The 21,190-nt window shown below is 26.3% G+C and overlaps 3 protein-coding genes across 3 annotated transcripts; 1 reads left to right on the top strand and 2 right to left on the bottom strand.

Moving 5' to 3' along the window:
* Positions 1-1,542: 1,542 nt before the first annotated feature.
* LOC113552094 (40S ribosomal protein S11) lies at positions 1,543-4,101 on the bottom strand. Its single transcript, XM_026954778.1, has 4 exons — positions 3,951-4,101; positions 3,678-3,794; positions 1,792-1,997; positions 1,543-1,727 (listed from the first exon to the last, which is right to left on the bottom strand). Exons 1-4 carry the CDS (start codon positions 3,960-3,962, stop codon positions 1,604-1,606), a joined length of 459 nt encoding a protein of 152 aa, XP_026810579.1. The 5' UTR covers positions 3,963-4,101; the 3' UTR covers positions 1,543-1,603.
* Positions 4,102-7,601: 3,500 nt separating this feature from the next.
* LOC113555247 (protein GVQW3-like) lies at positions 7,602-7,985 on the bottom strand. The gene has a single exon (XM_026959647.1). It carries the CDS (start codon positions 7,983-7,985, stop codon positions 7,602-7,604), a length of 384 nt encoding a protein of 127 aa, XP_026815448.1.
* A 3,357-nt stretch (positions 7,986-11,342) lies between these two features.
* On the top strand, positions 11,343-17,136 carry LOC113551528 (tyrosine-protein kinase Src42A). Its single transcript, XM_026953811.1, has 7 exons — positions 11,343-11,874; positions 13,578-13,741; positions 15,146-15,314; positions 15,380-15,538; positions 15,619-15,797; positions 15,858-16,014; positions 16,115-17,136. The coding sequence occupies exons 1-7, from the start codon at positions 11,343-11,345 to the stop codon at positions 16,321-16,323; spliced, it is 1,569 nt and encodes a 522-aa protein (XP_026809612.1). The 3' UTR covers positions 16,324-17,136.
* The last annotated feature ends 4,054 nt before the right edge of the window (positions 17,137-21,190 follow it).

The raw sequence follows: 21,190 nt of genomic DNA, 5'->3' as shown, positions 1-21,190 counted from the left end.
TGTTTTTGAGTGAACGTCGTCATTGAATTGGTCTGTTGGTTACTGAGACACTGTAGTAAATAAATTAAATTTTAATTAAATAACTATTGGTTGTAAAAAAATTCTTAGCTTAGACAAATTCTAATTTGTGATAGCTTCTATTTCAAAGGATATTTAAAAAACATATAAAAATTGTAGTAATTTTTATTAATTTTTCTATTATGGTAGGTTGAACTTAACTAAATTGTTGACAAAATGATCACATGAAGAGAAATATAAACATAAAATACAGCGTTATATTTAAATCAGGACATCTCTGTTTTAGTTTGCATTATTTAATGGGCAAATTGCAGCTATGTACCTCAATTAACGAATTAAAATACTCCAGAGATGTTCAATTTGCCTACAGTAGATTTTATATATTTTCTAACATTGATCAAAATTCTCCCTAACTTTCCTTTATTTTTAATTATTGTAAAAATAGTCAATTAGTGTTTGAATTAATAAGTTAGAAAAATAAACAAACGTCATATTTTATAAAAATTTGAATAACAAAAATTAGCTATAATTTGATCTTTATTTTATATTAATTGATTAGAAAATTAAAGATAAGTCTTTTATTCAATTTTACTTCACTTGATAGGTGTTTCACTGGTATATTCTTATTTGATGTCTCAATATTTTGTTAAGGTTGTTAAGAGTTGGGTCAAAAAAACTATGCTTAAAATCTAGGTACTCAACACCTTCTAAAAATTTAAAAAAAAAACCTCATGATATTGGATAAAGCCAAGTCATAACAAAAAAACATTTCATCCTTATAATATTATATCATATAGTTATTAATTTTTAACAAATTGATATAAATCATAAATTAATCTTAACATTGTAATACATTTTCAAGTTTTTTCGCTATTTTTTTTTTTTATTAATATTTTTGGAAGAAAATAATCAAAAATAGCGAAACTTATTGCAAATTCACTTATGTATAAATTGATTAAATTTTATAAAACAAAATTTATAAATAATAATTGCATTATTATGTAAATACATATACTAATGTTACATTTATATTGTTAAACTTAATGGCAAGAAGTATAACAATAATACATTGTTAATTTTTTATAGTTAACTCCTGATTTTGATTTCCTATGTTAAGAAATTGTTACAATTTTTTTTTATACAAGATGAATAAATAATAATGATTAACGAGTAATATTACGACTATAACTTTAAATTTGATTAGTTATTATTTATCACATCAATAATGATGCATTTTATTTTTAAATTAATTCATACTAATCTTTAGGAAATTAACTCTAAATTACACAACCATCTAAGTTCTTAACATGCATAACAATGTTTATTATTTTTTATTCATAATAGGTTAATGTATTTTCAGATTTGTAAACATTTACTAAGCTAATAAAAAATAAACCATTTACGTGAGTTTTTTTTTTGTAAAAATATACCAATAAAATAACCAATTGCTAGTGTATATCAAATACCAATAATTTAAAATAAAATCAAGTAGGTTATATAAAAATAAATGCACAAGACGATGTATTTTTTTTTGTTTTCTAGAATTTATTGTAATGAATAAAAATAATAATATTACATTTAAATCTTAGAATTTTTTGAAACCTTTCTTTGCTCCAGTTCCCTTTGTCACTTTCAGTACGTTAAATCTGACTGTTTTACTGAGAGGTCGGCATTCACCAATTGTGACAATATCTCCAATTTCCACATCACTAATAACATAAATTAATTAATTAATATAATTTTAATAGCAATAAAAACTATTCAATAACATACCGGAAACAGGGTGATAAGTGGACAGACATATTTTTGTGACGTTTTTCAAAACGATTGTATTTACTGATGTAGTGCAAATAATCCCTCCTGATCACAATAGTCCTTTGCATCTTCATTTTACGTACCATACCAGTTAAGATACGTCCTCGAATGGAAACATTTCCGGTAAATGGACATTTCTTGTCAATATAAGTTCCATCAATAGCCTTTAAATAAATCAACCTTGTAATTAGAATACTAATATTTCATAGTTTAAATATAAACCAATATTTAACATGTAAAAAGTTATAGTATAGCTTTAAAAACATTTTTAGTATGTACCTCTAATGATATTAAATTGTAAAATAATTTGTCAATATAATATACAGTTCCTGAAGTAGCAGTTATTACAATTACATTTTCTGAAATATCTTTAAATTTTGATAGGCTTATTGTATATCATGTTATAAAGATAATATCTACAAAGAAATGGCAATATTCATTTTTAAAAATCAAATTTGTGTTTAAAAAAAAGTATAATTATGTTTATTTATTTGGCAGTGATCACTATTACAAATTAAATCCACGCACATTATGTTTAGAAATTTTTATACCTACTTTAAATCTAAATGTATCTTTAAAACAATACATTAACTAAATATTGATAATACTAAGGTTGGATCAACCAGAGGGGTTCTACTGTATATAAATATTGAAATTTTACAGAAAAAATAATAATAATAAAACAGGCATTATGTAACTAGTTATAAAATAATATAATAAAATTAAGAAGTCATGAATATATTTTTAATTCATAATAATAACATGCATTTATGTAATTGTTAATATTTAACATGGAAAAAAATTAATTTACATGGTTTTCAGTAACACAATTTAAAATCAAAGTAAGTTTACTCATAAGACCGTCGTGTTAGTATCATCATATAGTATTTTAGGTTTTATATTTAAAAATCATTCTAATTTATATTAAACATAAGACTTATTTTATGCAGTAATCAGTAACACAATTTAAAATCAAAATAATTTTATTCATAAGACCGTCGTGTTAGTATCATCATATAAATCTGAAGATTTTAAATTTAAAATGTATTTACTATTTTACATAGTTATCAGTAACACAATTTAAAATCAAAGTAAGTCTACTCATAAGACCGTCGTGTTAGTATCATCATGTATTTCTTTAGATTTTAAATTTAAAATGTTTTCATTTTTGTTGATATTAGATATAGAGGACTTATTTTGTGCAGTTTCCAGTAACAGTTTAAAATCAAAATAAATTTATTCATAAACCATCATGTTCATATCATGAAAATTGTTACTACCTAAATGATTAGTTTTACCTATAAAAAAATAATGTCAAGTTATCAGATAACCATTATAAAATCAAAGTAATTTAACTCATAAGACCGTCGTGTTGTTCTCATCATAATTAGTATGTTAAAAAGTTGTTATGGTAAGTAAACCATATTTTTATTTTATTTAACCTAATCAGATAACACATTTTGAAATCAATCAAATAATCATAAGACCATCGTGTTAGTATCATCATATAAATCCAAGTTATAACACTAAGGGGAAATACAAATATTTTACTGATCAATCTCAACCAACTTAATAAATATGATTTATGCAAAAAAATGTATCTGATATTAAATATGCATAAGAGATTTTAAATTGATTCTGTCAAAAACAAGTTTTAAGTAAAATGAAACTAATTAAACAATTGCTTGATATCACTTTAACTATACTTAAGATTTACTGGTAAATTAAACGTAAATGGACAACACACAAATCGTATATTTCAATACATTTTACATGCATCACTGTACAACTCATACTAATAGTTAATTACACAATAAAAATTAACTACAAAAATGAATACTGACCTCTCTGGGAGTTTTGAAACCGAGACCAACGCTGCGGTAATGACGGAGAGGCTTCTTCTTCTTGGATTCCTTACGGTTCAAGAATACAGTGGGTTGTTTTTGAAAAGCTTTTTCGGTCTATAAACAAGAAATATTTAATTTAATTTAAAGCAATAAATAATGTAAAGGTATTCCATGTGGTCTGAATGTCTGATACACATCAATGAAACAACTTCGAAACAGTATTATAGCATTAAACTAATATTAAATCGACGGATAATTAATGAATATTACCTGATCAGCCATGTTGAGTAGTGTACAATGAAAATAATTTAGAAAATCTAAAAATTTTCTGACACCAGTTCACAAAACAAACGTCAAGAAAATTAAAGGAAAGTGTCCGAAGCTGTTCTAGTCATACATAACCTCAAAATTCTGAGCAACAATCGTCGGAACATCGCCGTCTGCCGTCGCGTTTTATCATGGAAGATAAAACGTTCTAAACGTAACCAAATCGAGTTCGCAAAATTTGAATTTGAAATGATTAAGTTTTTATACAATTTATTCTTATAACATACACGATAAATTAACGTACTATTAAATAAATAACATTAAGTGTATAGATTTTTATTATATGGATTATTATAATTCATAATGAATATTTTACATAATAATTAATCCAAATTGTATATTGTAATATCATAAAATACTAAAATGTATAGGTACGTATTGAAACATTGAGTACAGCCAGTACAGGTATAAATAATAACAATAAATTACCTACTAAGCATCTTAGTATCATCTAACTCCACATTATAAAAAAAAATTTCTTTTATTATATTCAAATTAATATTTAATTGTACCTATATACTTTAACAAAGACCATAATGACATTGTTGGTAAGTATGTAATAATAACATTAATAACCATAATTTTTACGAATTAAGAAACTAGTTAAAGTGTATAATAAATATATTTTTCCAACTATTAGTATATAGGTTTATTGTAATATATTATACAATAGCAATACCTAGCCAATAATTGTACATAGATTTTTTTTTATTAAATCATAATATAATATCACAATATTCTTACTTTTTATATTACGAATATTATAATATTGTAGATTGCTGCTATAAAAATGTATTATATCAAAAACTAAGGCCTTTGCATAAGTCTTGCGGCTCAGAGAACATGGCCCTCTTTGCCATTGACTCAATTCTAGCTTGAGCATTCTAGTATCATTATAATTTTTAATTTTAGAAGTATTGGTTGTTAAGCAATCAAATTTTTTTTTAAATAACTTACATGTAGATACAAATAATATATACAGAATGGTTCTTTATCAAGCAACACTCATTATTTCAAAAAGTATTAATGTTTATAAAAAGTTTTTTTACATAGTTTCAAATTGTTAAAAAAACAACGTTTTTATTAAAAAATTATATTTTTAAATATTTTCATCCTTTTATTTAAAGTTTAGACAAGCGGAGTAGTGGACAAACATTTTGCGGGGTAACTCGTACCACTCCACTCCGCTAAACTAAACTTTAAATAAGTATAACTCATAAACTACTCGCCCTAAATTCGATTTTTATGTATCAAAATACTCAAAAAATTATTCTGCTTTGGAATACAAAAATTAAAAATCTATGATGTCATTCAAAAAAGTAAAAAACTTAAAAAATTATAAGGATAAAAATATTTTAAAATATAATTTTTTATTAAAAACGTTTTTTTAACAATTTGAAACTATGTAAAAAAACTTTTTGAAATAATAAATGTGTTTGATAAAAGAATCACTCTGTATATATTATATCATGGTAGGTAGTTCTAAAAATTTCTTTAGTGTAAGCTTAAAGCTTTGCGAATAATATGTAGAAAATGTAAAACATTATTAATCTGAAAATATTATATTTTATAATAAAACTGGAATTACAAAATAGCGTTAGCATACAAAAACTTCTATGACGATCTGTATCCATTCTGTCCTCATCATCCTCCTGCCGTTAATCGTTATTACACAATATCTAGTGTAACCAAATAATATGATCATTGCCTCAGGCCATTATTAATGATAGTACCTACATCACTGTTTGTATTACATATATAGTTAGGTATATATCAATATTATATAGGTATGGGCTATGGATGTGTTTATATATGTACCTATAATATATCATGTATGTAGGTATATTGTATATATACTTATAAGGCTGGAACATTTAAATCAAAATATAACGTGATTGCTGTGAAATTATCCAAATTTATATTTAAATGATTAAAACTGTAAAAGCAACATATAATAAGTTGAATAAGTCAACAAAACATGGAACAAATCACTTGAACCAAAGTTTTTAACATTAATAAAATACCAACTGCCTTACCTACTACAGATATTGCTATTACCGACTTACCGTCAATGATTTAATTTAGGTAATAACGTAAATGCTGACTATTAGTAATCGATGACGTTAATACCTAAGCCTTAGGCATTATTTATTAACATTAAATAATTAACAAATAATATATATAAGACAAGGTTGTTGTAAAATCAAATAAGTATCTATACCTATTTTGTTATTAAACATTTACTACAATGAATAGGAAATTATCTCAACGTCTGCTATCAATAATTTGTTTTAACAAAATATTTAAATATAGTTAGAAATTTAAAACAATGCTACTCAATGCACAAAAAAATCGGTCAACTAATATAGTTAGATACTAATAGGTACGCGAGCATGTGTACAATATAGTATATATACACATACAATTTAATAGAAAAATTAAGGATTAGTATTCATTAAATATGTATTAATTATTATACTCAGAAGTTAATAACTTCCAGTTATAAATGTTAAATAATTCTAATTCTAAAGTAAAAATCGCTATTAAGTAGCTATATATTTTTATGTGCATGTAACTTATATTTTGAAATTTACGAAACCAAGTTTGGCTCAAATAAAAACGACAATCAATAAATAAATTTTCGAAATAACGCATCTTTTTTTTACCCTGTAAATATATGTAGGTAAGTACTTACATCATTCTCTTACTATCTTATTTCTTATACTCGTTTAGTCGTGTAAGAATTCTCATATCTCATTTGTTGGAATTGACAAATGTATTTTTTACCCATTGGTATACGATGTGGTCAATTATACGAGTCGTGTCCAGAAAGTAAGTGTACTCAATTTTTGTAAGTTTCAAAAAAATTTATTAAAAAAAAAAAATAACGTGGTTACATTAATATATTTGTGTGCTATTTTTCTACATAGTCATCATTTCTTTCAATGCAGGTTGTGAGACGGCAGATTAATTTTTTTATGCCTGCCTCGTAGAACTCTGCCGCCATCTCCTTTGTCCACTTGTCGACCGCCCCCTTCACTTCCTCGTCAGCTAAAAATTTTTTTCCACCCATGTGCTTCTCAGGGAAGTGAACAAATGGTAATCTGAAGGCGCCAGGTCGGGGGAATACGGGGGGTGGTTCAAAACATCCCATCCAAATGAGTCCAACAATTTCTTCGTGACATTGGCCGTGTGGGGTCTGGCGTTTTCGTGCAGCAGGCAGACTCCGCTCGTTAACAGACCCCTCCTTTTATTTTGAATAGCTCTCCTCAATTTTTTTAGGGTCTCATAATATCTTGCTGCGTTGATGGTCTCCCCCTGAGGTAAATATTCAATCAAAATGATGCCATTGTGGTCCCAAAACACTGATGCCATGATTTTTTTGGCTGAAATGGTGGTTTTGAACTTTTTGGTTGAGGGTGAAGTGGTGTGACGCCACTGTTCGGACTGTCTCTTAGTTTCAGGTGTATAGTGTGCAACCCAAGTTTCATCTCCAGTAACAATAGACTTGAGAAAATTATCACCGTCCAGTTCATAGCGTTCCAAAAACTCTCTAGAGGCTTGCACTCGATTCAACATGTGTTGTCCAGTAAGCTATTTTGGGACCCATCTTGCGCACAGTTTATGAAATCCAAGTGTTTCTGTGATTGTTTCGTGGAGCAGAGACCTTGACAGTTGCGGAAACATTGCAGAAAGTTCATCCAGAGTCAATCTGCGATCGTCACGAACCGCATTTTCGACTTTTTTCACAATGTCGTCAGTCAAAATCGACGGTCTCCCACTCCTCAGACCGTCATGTACATTCGTACGGCCGTTTTTAAACTCCCTACACCACTTGTATACACTGGTACGATTCATATGGCCTTCACCATAAACGGTTCGTATCTCATTAAAAATCTCATGTGGAGATTTTTCCTTCGCAACAAGGTAACGGATAACGGCGCGGATTTCGCACTTGGCGGCAGACTCGATCGACATGTTTAACAAGAAAAATTCGTGAGACCACAGTTTTCAACGTACTGAGCTCGTTCTGGTCTTGTTTTAAAGGTTAGGAGTAAAGCTATACGGCAATGTAGCCAACATAGAAAAATATTCCCTATGGCCGTGAAAGCCTCAGTACACTTACTTTCTGGACACGCCTCGTACATACTCTCATGCAGACATTTTAATATTCCAGTATTCCTCAATGGCTCAATCGAGTTCGATTAAACAGTCAACACTAAAAAAGATATAGTTGATACTGGATTTTCCTATTGTTATTTTATTTATGTAATTTTTTAGTAATGAATAATGATTTAAAATAAAAACAACATGCTACATATGATAAGATAACTATTTCTATACACAATTAATACAATTAGTCGACATGTGGTAAATAGTAAATCAATAATCATCAATATAGGTACTCGATAACTAATGTCCAATAGCCATATTTGACAATAATAAAATAAATAAAATGCACAGCCGCGTAGCTAGGAATTTCAATTTAAAATCAATTGACAAAATTATGCACATAAAATTAATAACTTTACGTATACTTATTATTGTACAAACGCATTACAATTTACAAGTGAATAGATAATGGTTTATGAGAAAAAATTTAAATATTATTATTATTATTAATAAAAAAAAATGTAAGTCTATGAGTATACCACGGCTGAGAGGGGGTAGTTACTAAACCTTTAGTAACACTCCCCCTCCTGGCTATGGGCTATGCATCTGAAAATGCATGTGTATTTGATTATAGGTATCTAATATATTTATAATTATATAAAAATTACCTAAATAACACTAAAGTAGCAGGTATTCAATTATTCAAAATAATTTATATTTTATACCTAGCATTATATAATATTCTCATGTTATTATACGACCACGGTCTACGAGACTGCAATATTTAAATTGTAAGTTATAATATTAGTTATAGTAGGTAATTGACTACTTTAATAATAATATAGGTACTAACCCAGTGGTCGACAACCTTTTTGGACTCTCGGGTCACATATGCCCACACATTCACGGCTTTAAAAGTTCGCGAGCCGGACAAAAATAAAAATTTTATATTCTTAAATTATACTATGAAAAAAAAAAATACTGTCTAAAACTTTAAAGTAATGAAATGTAAAAAAAAAAAATCCTTATTCTAAAATTTAAAGCGGGCTGCCGACCACTGTACTATAAAGCATTTAGGCATTAATATATATTTATGCATAGTATTGTTATTTTTCAAATTCTAAATTATTATCTAGTTTTGTCAAAATTTGCTTTCTTTATAAATTTTTTAACTGTTGACAGGTTTAAAAATAAATTACGATAAATAATGATTAAAATTTACCTAACGTAATGGCTAATGCCTAATGAAAAATAGTAATATCGTACTTATTTGATGAATTACTGTCAGTATGTCCGGTGAAATTCCAAAAAAATGCGGAGAGTTGAAAAAGTTTAGGTATTGCTGCCTCAGATATGCATAATAAATTCACGTTTTATTTTTCGAGTAATTTATTCTTAAATAATTTTAAAAAAATGTCATTATATCATCTATCAATTATTATTATGAAATTGCAAAAATGTTTTGTAAATGAATCGGAAAACAATTTTTTTTGTCGTAAATTCGTAATATAAATTTTATATGATATACACTTACAATTTTTATTCATTTATAATATAAACATTTTAAAATTTACTCCGCGGATAAGGGTCCCTAAAAAAGTGTTCGCGGTCCGTCAGTTGGTGACCCTTGCTGACTGCTGTAGAGTGTAGATAGATACTTGATTTCCGATAACGACTTAATAGTGACTGTAAAAGGTTATATATAATAATAATAATAATAATATAATACTAATGATTATTATTGATGTCCAATATTAATATAATATTATTATAATTTCGCGGGACTTCTGTACAAGCAAAAACAAACCAACGATTACTGCAAGGTCGTTTGACTTTCTAAAAAATTGTTGACTATTTGGTTGTGATGTCATATGTATACTTATATTGTTGTTGTGTGCAAAACCCCTTCTCTCGTTTCTGCTTGTTATGATGGTTGTTATACTCTATATGTTATACTGTGCGCCACTGCCACAACTATAATAATGAGTTAATGACTTAATGTCAATAATATACCTACCTCTTAATTTTTGAAAGTGGTTGTGGTTATATTTAAACATTTTCATATGTTTAAGCTTAAATACTTTTGAACATATTTTAATATTAATATGCATATGATTAATAAATCGAATGATTAGTTTTTGAATTTATGTCTTTATTTATTTTTTATCTTTTATTCATAGGTAGCAGTAGGTAACGGTTATTTTGACAAAATTGCAGTGCTGGGAATTTAGAACCATGGCATAAAAAATATGTGAAAAAAAATTGTTTTTTGCCTGTTGTGTTATTGTTATTGTGCGCAAAACCCCTTCTTCTATCCCTATAATGTATAATATACCTCTGCGTTTATACTTAATCTAACCTATAGGTAATGATTATATAGAATATAGATACACTGATGTACGCACTTGCGTTCCATAATTTATTTACAACAGTTACAACGATATCTGTTATCTTATAATAATTTGTATTATATTTCCATTAATATTTAATAATAATAACAATAACAATAATAATTAATAAGTCAACATCAAAGTTGGCTTACAACGATTTCATTATTTGCTACGCCATATTATTAATATCTATATTTTAATAATCATAACTTGTATCCAGTTAGGATTCGTTCGTTGGGTGCATTCCATTTTAAAACAGCAGAGTCGTCTAATTAGTAATTACAATATTTTTATTTTGTAAATTCACGCGAATGGCGAATACCTACATTTTGCGAACTGTTGTTGTTGTAGAAGATAATAAGGTGTGAAATCGAAAAAAAAACCCCGCTGGATGATATTATTCCCTTTTTTAATATTTTTATTTATAGTTTTTCTTCCATGCTACTCGAATAATTCTTATCAGAAATCGTCTTTTGTGTTTTTTTTTTTTTCATTAATCATTATTCACTTTACGGGTGCCTAGTAGAATATTTAATTAACCACTACTCAGTACTCGTAGATATATTATAATTTATTAATTGTGTCTGTATCCCGTTTAACAGAACACTTTCCAACCGTATACGACCGTCAATGCTATTTTATCTAGATGTAATAGACTTGCAGTGACGTCGAGTTCAGCTGAGCAGAGTTGTTTCGTGTATTTGGGATTTGGATCATCATATTACAAAAACAACACTGCACTTGCGTGTTATCATGTATGTAATACGCGCTTAAGTGAGGACGTCTTGTAGTGTCTGGTGGACTTAGAGCTACGACGATTGCGCTACGCAAGATGGGCAGCTGCTTCAGTTGTCAGAGGGGCTCGTCCGGCAAGAAGGACATGACGGGCTCGCCATCCAACGCTGGCAACAGTAAAGACAACATATTGCCAGCCGTGCCTAATGTACCCATACAGAATATGCCACCCCACGACAACATTCGTGAGGTCAGGAATGGACCAATGCCACCAGTCCCCGACCAGGAGCCTTCTAATGCCACAAATGCATCGGCAAAAATATTCGTAGCCCTTTATGATTATGATGCACGCACCGATGAAGACCTCAGCTTCAGGAAAGGGGAGCATTTAGAAATCCTAAACGATACACAAGGAGATTGGTGGCTAGCCAGGAGCAAAGCTACTAAACAAGAAGGTTATATTCCTTCTAATTATGTTGCCAAATTGAAGTCTATAGAGGCTGAGCCGTGGTATTTTGGCAAGATCAAAAGAATTGAAGCCGAAAAAAAATTGCTCTTACCAGAAAACGATCATGGAGCATTTTTAATAAGGGATTCTGAAAGTAGAAGAAATGATTACTCTTTGTCTGGTGAGTACCTAAATTTTATTATATTATTGTTGATAGGTAAACTGACCTATCTATTTACTTAATGACATCTATTAAATTAAAAATTATACAACATGTATATACCACAATATCTATGTTGATTACTTCATTAAATAAATTTTATTTGTATGGTTTTTGTTAGAATTTATTGGGTATTTTAAAAAAAAATCATACTTAAAATATTGTTATAAGGTATTAAAACTTTTTTTTGTAACACTTAAAAATTTTAACTATTTGTATCGTATCTATTAATATTAACAAACTTAAACATATTTTAGGTACTAATTTATAAGAATTTGATTATGGATATTTTTATATAAGGTAATCATCAAGTGTGTATCATTATCACTATTTTTTTTTAAATTTTGGATTAATTATGTATTAGGTACCTTATAGGTAAATTATTTACATAACTTATATTTTAGTAATTGTTTTACTTAGTTTTTAATAGTACTTATTATTTAGTATAAAATAAATACAAAACTATAAAATTCATTGTCTTTTTATATTTAATAGTAAAATATTCCTAGATGGCTTAGGTTAGGTCAAGTAAAATTAGATTTAGATCATAGGTTAATATAGTTTAGTACCTTTAACTATAAAAAATATATTTCTACTTTTTTGAACTATAGATACTTTACTGAATTAACTCTTATAAAAAGGAACCCATATAAAGTACCTATTATTACAATATAAAATATTTAGGTAGTTTCAATTGGAAACTGACTATTCTAACAAAACTAAGTTCTTATAACTTATCTTTATTTAAAGATATGTAAGTAATACATTTTTTATAATATACTAAAATGTATGAATCTAATGATACTAGTCTTTTTTTTTTTGATATTCATCAATAGGAATGGTATTACATTTAAGTCAAATAAGTATTTTTCTTTTGCTTGAATGACACATTTTGTAGTTTATCATATTATTTGTTGATATATTTGTAATATGTACATATCTATTATATTCAATACGTAAAAAAAAATCATTATGATTATTTGACAATTTTGTTGGTTAATATCACATTATGTTTTTTATGTTTTGGTAGCTAAATATATTTATTTTTTTATCATATATATATATACAGTAAATAATACGGTATTATTTATCTAATAGAATTAAAAACAAGAAATTCTAAGGTTCAAAATACTTAAAATATTCTAATATTTATTAGTAATGTAATGAAATACTTTGAAATTGTTTTATTAATCAAATGATTTTTCAAGGAATTTTCTTCTTAAAAATTCTATTACGTACTTTGGTAATAAGCTATTAGTAAAACTAGAATTTTTTGTAGAAAGATTATGGGAATCAAGAAATGTTTTTCTATTACATTAATTTAATGTTATATGCATTTAAATTCATAATATTAATGTTGACAGTACGTGTTACTATTATTACCACCAAGGTTGGCAAAAAAAAAACAATATGAATTTAAATTTTTTTAATGTACTTACTATAGTCTGGATCCAAAGTCTTCTCCCTTTGGTTTACCATTGCAATGGGTTAATATCAATGATGTTCTACATCTTAAAGTTTAAACATAGTTCTATGTAAAATATAAACTTAAACATTTAATATGAATATGATTACATAATAAAATAAATTATCTGAATATTTTTGTATACATATACTTATTTTTCATATATTGTATTCATATGTATTACGTATATTTCCTATAGTTCGTGATGGTGATACTGTTAAACATTACCGAATCAGACAACTAGATGAAGGTGGATTTTTCATTGCTCGGCGTACAACCTTTAGAACTCTACAGGAATTAGTAGAGTACTATAGTAAAGATGCTGACGGTTTATGTGTCAATTTGCGTAAGCCTTGTGTACAGGTAAGATTTAATTTTTAAATTTAAAATTATCTATAAAATATGAATTATTTTAGATAAAATACTTAACTTGTTTGGACCACATTATTCATTTTGATGTGTCAAAATCACTTATTTTATTTTTTATTTATTTATTGATTACACTTCATAATAAAACATTTTATATATTTCATTTATTTAAAAAATATATTGAATGTTATAAAATTAAAATAAGTACATAATATTAATTATGATCTTATAAATTGTATAGTTCATTAATTTTAATATTTTTAAATTAATACCTATTTCATTTGACTTAATTTTGTTATTATCTAAAATTAAATTATAACGAATAATGACAATATTGTTAACCACAATTAATTTATATTCCATATTACCTATTGAGTAAATTTAAACATTACATAAATTATATAATAATAATTATTAACTTAAGTCAGTACCTAAAAATAAATCATAGAATGGCATAAATAGATTTTAAGTATAATAACACAGTAGAACATTGATTATCAGCACTAATTAAATTGAGACTGAAGAAGGTGTGGATATTCAAACAATGATTCAAAATGTAGAATAAATTAAAATGTTATGTTTTTACCAATAATTATTGTAAATTATTTGTACATTTATAAGTATTATATGACAAAGAACAATTTTGTTTAATACTTAAAGTATATTTATTTAAAATAAGAATTGTTTTTTAATTGATAAATTTGTTTAAACATTTTGTAGTGCGTATAATAAATTATCTACGTTTAATATACACATTACACAGTTTAAAAGGTTTATGTTGCATACAATTTATACTTTAATACTTTTTGAATTGCACCAAAATAACTAGTTATTCATTAGATTCAACAAATCATATTTTGTTTAAATATACAAATTTGTCAAATTTTGTTAAAGGTTAAAAAATAAATGTGCATTTTTATTTTTGATAATTATTAATGGTGGGTTAGAATAACTAATGAGGGACTATAGTATACAAACATTTTAAACTTAAGATATTGAAATTAAAATTTTAATGAATTTTATATACAATGTTATAATCACTATATTGTATTTATTTTTTAAATAAACTTTTTAGTTTTTATACATATAACTAGCAAACATTCATGATTGAAAATTCCAATTTCATAATATGTATTTACTATAAATCTAGAACTTTGCATAAAAAAATTGTTACAACACATTTTCATATCTTTATTGTTCTAAGATAAAATTATGAGAATTCTTATTCCATTTAGATTTTTTTTTTATTGTTTGTTAGTTGTATTTAAGTAGGATTTGGTTTTAAAATTTATTTTAATTGTTATAATAATTTAAATAACCAGTTAAGAAATATTTAAAAAAAGTAAAGTGATATGTAGAATTGTTTAAACTTAATATAATGTTTTTATTTTTTAATAGGTCGAAAAACCAGTAACTGGAGGTTTGTCACATAGTACAAGAGATCAATGGGAAATTGATAGATCTTCCTTGAAGTTTGTCAGAAAATTAGGACATGGTCAGTTTGGTGAAGTTTGGGAAGGCTTGTGGAATAATACAACACCTGTTGCTATAAAAACATTGAAGACTGGTAAATTAACAATTATTCTTAATATGAAAAGTTATTGAATAAAATTATTTTGTTTTTTAACTTAGGTACAATGGATCCAAAAGATTTCTTAGCTGAAGCACAAATTATGAAAAAACTCAGGCATACCAAATTAATTCAATTATATGCTGTTTGCACTATGGAAGAGCCAATTTATATTATTACTGAACTTATGAAAAATGGAAGTTTATTAGACTTTTTACAAGGTATTCTACAACATATTTTTTAAAGTTTTGTTATTTGTATATTTGATATATTACCAAATAACATTTAAACTTGTACATAGGTAAAGGACGTGGCTTGAAACTCCAACAGTTAATTGATATGGCAGCTCAAATTGCATCTGGTATGGCATACCTTGAATCTCAAAATTATATTCATCGTGATCTTGCTGCTAGAAATGTTCTTGTCGGAGAGAGTAATATTGTGAAGATAGCAGATTTTGGTCTTGCTCGCCTTATAAAGGTTAAGGTTCTAAAAATTAATTATTATTGTATAAATTGTTAATATTTGTTATTTTTCCAGGAGGATGAGTATGAAGCAAGAGTTGGTGCTAGATTCCCAATCAAATGGACTGCACCAGAAGCTGCCAATTATAGCAAATTTTCTATAAAATCTGATGTATGGTCATTTGGAATTTTACTAACTGAGCTAGTTACCTATGGGCGAATACCTTATCCGGGTAAATATTAATATACATGCAGTTTTTGAAAAAAAAAAAAATGATTTATTTATAAAATATTATATTTTACCTTTTTATTGAAATTACTGGTTAATTTTAGGTATGACTAATGCTGAGGTATTGCATCAAGTTGAGCATGGTTACCGAATGCCTATGCCGCCTAATTGTCCAACGGCGTTGTATGACATTATGTTAGAATGCTGGCATAAAGATGCAATGAAGAGACCAACATTTGAAACACTCCAATGGAAACTAGAAGATTTCTTCACAATGGAGGGGTCTGAGTATAAAGAGGCATCGGGTTACTGAGATCACGCCCGCCTCTCGGAGTGGCCTATGCAACAGGCCATCGCTCTACGCGGTGCTAATCCTCAAGCAGCCGCCATATATATGCAACACGCATCTGCGGTTTATCACGCACATAGACATCAACTACATCATTTGCACAATATTTATCATTAACACTGCTAGATACATCTTTGACCATCATTACTTTTGGTAAGTCATAAATGTTTATAACTTATCAGTTTCTTTATTTTTTTTTTTTTTTTGAAGTTTTATGAATGAATTGTTTTTAAACTATTTAGTTGTAGATAATCTTTTAATTTTTTAGATACTGTTATTCTATTCAACATTAGATTGTAAACTACTTAGGTTAAATAATTTTTATATCTGCCAACATGCTTTATCCAATTTGTATTTTTTTTTCATTTTTATTAATGTTAATAAGTTTTATTTTTTATAACACAGTAAGTAATATTATCTCTGTATGTATAACCATAAACATAGCTCAAAGAAACCTTGTACAAGAAAATTTAATTTAGTGATGTTGTTCCTGAATCAGTTAAATGTGCCCTTCATTGTGTAATATTTTAAAACTGTGATTGTTGTACGGTTCTTGAAAATCAGAGAACTAGTGTATTATATTTAAGGACAATGCATTTTTTATAATTTTGGTATATTACATATTATATTTTATTGTAACAGGTGTAATTTTTACCTGCATATAGAATAATATATTGTAAGTTAGTACAATTTGTTAATTTATTGTTCAATTCATATATTATACACTAGTTCTTTGCTTAATAATATCAAAAGTAATATCCATTTGTGATCTGCAATGTCAATTGTTAATCTATTTTTAGTGAAAATTAATATATGTTATATATTTGTTTTGTAGTTATTCTAAAAATTAATTAATACAAATTACATTCAGTATTAATCAATTAATGAGATATATATTCATTTAAATGTATATAATAAAATTAATAACTTTCTATGATAATGCATAGTTATTAGTTATTACTTATTACTAATATTTGAATAAGAATAATATTAAATAAAATATTTTATAAATAATAATTATTAGTTTATTTTACTCATTTGATAGTATTTCATATCGGTTTTTGTCTTGTAATTTCCAAGTATTGTACCAATCACAGTTTGTTTTAAATGATCACAATTTTTAAATTGTTCAAAATATTTTTGATAAAATACTTCATAAATTATACATCACAACATTCATTTTCTATATTTTACTGTTTATATCACAAAATAGTTATTATATAATGTATTCTTTTTTATACCTTTTTCTTTATTTTTTTACCATATTATATTTTCTACATTTTTTTTATGACTAACAAAAATAATTTTGTTAAGTACAAAACCAAAAATCCAAAAGATGTTCTAAACTACCATAACGAATTAACACAAAACAAACAACAAAAGTGTTCATAATTTCAGAGCGATTTCGAGAGGTTAACGTATTATTCTATAATACTAATAAATAAATAAATAAATAAAAAAAAAATTGTAAATAAAATTTGTTCTCATCATGCGTTTTTTATACTAGGAAAACATTCAAAAGTTGTTATTTAATGTTTTGTATTTTTGCATGCATACTAGAATAGAATGTCTTAACATTTAGTAAATCGAACAAAAAATTATTTTTTTTTTTTTTTACCTTTTTTAAATTCTTATATGTTCATTTAATTATTATTATGATTACTATTATTAATTTTATTTGTATTTTCTAGTTCCTTACAATTTATTCATTTACAAACTTGTTAACATGTATATTCCAAAATTTTAATATGTATATGTATATGTTAAAAAAGACATCATTTTGCAATCTTAATGACAAATTACCTAATTATTATTATCATTGTTTTATGTGTATATAATTTCTAAACTTATTATAAAAAAAATATTAGTTTTATATAGACTAAACTATTAATCATTATTATAGGTCATTTTATTAAAATAAAGTTTTACCTATAAATTTTGTATTTTTTTTTTTATTATCCAACAACACTCTACTACAGCGTTTCTCAAACTGTGAGTTGCAAATCAGTTTTTGGTGGGTCATGAGAATTTTTTTTTATTACCTGTATAGATTCTAAGGTATTTATGTTATTTTATACTGTATAAAGATAAACTATATAAATTATAATGTGCTGTTACAACCACAGCAGGAAACAAGCACACACTTTGCATACGTCTTATTGTTAAGAATATATTTTATAAAATTATATTATTCATTATAAACCTATAGACTTAATAGTATAAACTAATAGTTTAATACCTGACTAATAGTAAAAGTAATAAACGGTTTTACTTATTGATTCAGTAAAGGTGAAACCATGTGGGTTGCGATAGATTTTTAGGAGAAAATTTGGGTCATAGTCCTAAAATGATTGAGAACCATAGAACTAATAAATTATTTTTTCAAAAAATATTTTGTTACCTAAATCCTATTTTTAGGTCTGAATTTGAATTTATTTAATAATTTTAATTTTTTTCATGCTTAATGTTTACTGATTGGGACATAATAATAAACATTTTTTTTTTTTTTTTTTTAATGCACCAAGTTGAGAATAACATTTGTTTATTTTAAAATTTTTTGAAAATTTAATTCTTTTTACCACTCAAAGTTTTTCATTGATTTGCACCAAATTTTGACATTTTGACTTCTTTACTTGTTTTTGCATTATGTTTAACCGTTTTACTATTGAAGTAATGCTTAGAAATCCACGGTATTGCAATACTTTTATATGAATATCTCACATAACATTGTGATATTTCAAACTTTAAGTTATGTAGTAGGTACATTTTAGTTCCACCTTGCAAACTCCTACATCGCAAAGAAAAAGTAAAAATAGAGACGATTATTATTATTTAGATTTTTAAATTATAAATATTATAATATAATACGAGTGTACCTATTGGCATAAAAATTAAATTGAGATATTTAATAAGATAATACCTTCCTAAAAAATTAAACTAGATTTTGCTGTTTTTTTTTTTGTGGCCCATATAATATTTTATTCCATTAGATGACTTCGTTCAAATTTTTTGGATTAGACGATTCTTTGAGTTTGACATGATTTCACATTCCTGATATTGATGATGGTCAATGTAAGGTTAATATCAGGCACGTACATAAAAAAAAATTCCTATGGGGGGTTGAACCCTACCACCCCCCTGTATACGTGCCTGGGTGATATTATCATTTATATTACAAAACTTAGCAGGGAGAAAAAAATGAACAAACCACACCAAAATACCATGTTGTATAGTATTATTATATATTATGTAATAACATTTAAAAATTATATTTATTTATACAAAACTGTTTTTAAATTTTTTATCCTGGATAATTATTAAAAATGTTCTCAACGATGAACGAATACTATATATAACAACAAGCGTGTTTTTCTAAAGTACAATACAACCATATTAGCGGTTTTTTATCATACAATTTTTTTTACGGAATCAATAGTGTTACAATAGTTGGATGGACTGTATAATAATAATAATAATAATAATAATAATAATAATAATAATAATATGGTCTTATAATATAATATACCTATAGTTATTAAGTTACAGTTACCTATGTTATTTATGAACGAATTATTGTAATAAAAATAATAATAATAGTATATACCTATAATAATAACGTTTCAACCACAGGAGAAACTTTTGTATATATTATATGTATCTTTTCATTAGGTATAAGGGAGGTGGGAGAAAGAAAACATTTTTTCTCTACTTAAGTCATTAAAATACTACTTAACGCGGGTATACAGAATGTAGTTACAACGCGAGATCGCTTTTCTTTAGTATATCTATGACCTGAATTATAATGTATACAAAGAGACTATATTCAATGTATAATAAATTAAAGTAAACAACAGTTGCGAATTGTTATATTTCAAAATTCAAGTATATATTATGTATTAATGTATTTAACACTGTCTACAAAACATTACCGAAGCTACTTATTAGTTATTAATTGTTTACAAATTCAATTGAAAAAATAAACAGTGATACATTTCAATGTATTTATGCGTAAACGTAACGACTCTTATATTAGGTTTTTAGTTTAATTAACTGTGACATTTTTTTTTCGGGGGGGGGGGGGGGACATCCGATTGCCCTACTCGATTTGGGTTTTGTTTGATCGAATTTTTGTGTGAGCTAGAATTTGATTTTTTTGTACGTAAACCTATCGCGGACAATATTATGTTACTCGAGTGTAATAATTAGGTACGTGAAAAATAAGACGTAATAAATAATAATAATTTAAAATATCACTAAAATATTAGCCTTGTAGTACCTACAACGGTTATATTGGTTATAAACATTGTGTATGGGGTTGTCTGGTAGTATAGGTTTTCCAAGTAGTTTATATAATTACATGCAGTAACGCCCAAATACGTTATAATAATAATAACAACGGAATACCTATAATCCCAAAGAATCTAAGCCAAATTAATTTGAAACTTGCGAGGGACGATCGATGATGAGGTATGTTGAGTATGGATAGGAAATGTTTCAAGGGGATTTATTCATTTTTACGAATTATTATCGTTTTGAGTTGAAAGTTCGAGGTAGGTACCAAAGAGTTTTACTGTACATAACACTTAACTCAGACATTCTATTTATATATAATTATACAAAAATTGTTAAAGATATGTATTCTATTCGTCAATAATACATAATAATATACGTAGTAATAGTATAATAATTGTACAATAATAATAATAATATTAATAATAAGTCAGTTTGAGAGAGAGACAAAGAGCTCGATGAAGAGTGATTGATTGATTGATTGATTGAGAGAGAGAGAGAGAAAGAGAGAGAGTAGAGTTGTACACAGTTTTTTACGCGT

The sequence above is a fragment of the Rhopalosiphum maidis genome, chromosome 2 (assembly GCF_003676215.2).
Source record: "Rhopalosiphum maidis isolate BTI-1 chromosome 2, ASM367621v3, whole genome shotgun sequence".
Lineage (NCBI taxonomy): Eukaryota > Metazoa > Arthropoda > Insecta > Hemiptera > Aphididae > Rhopalosiphum > Rhopalosiphum maidis.
This window is presented reverse-complemented; position numbering and strand designations above follow the sequence as displayed.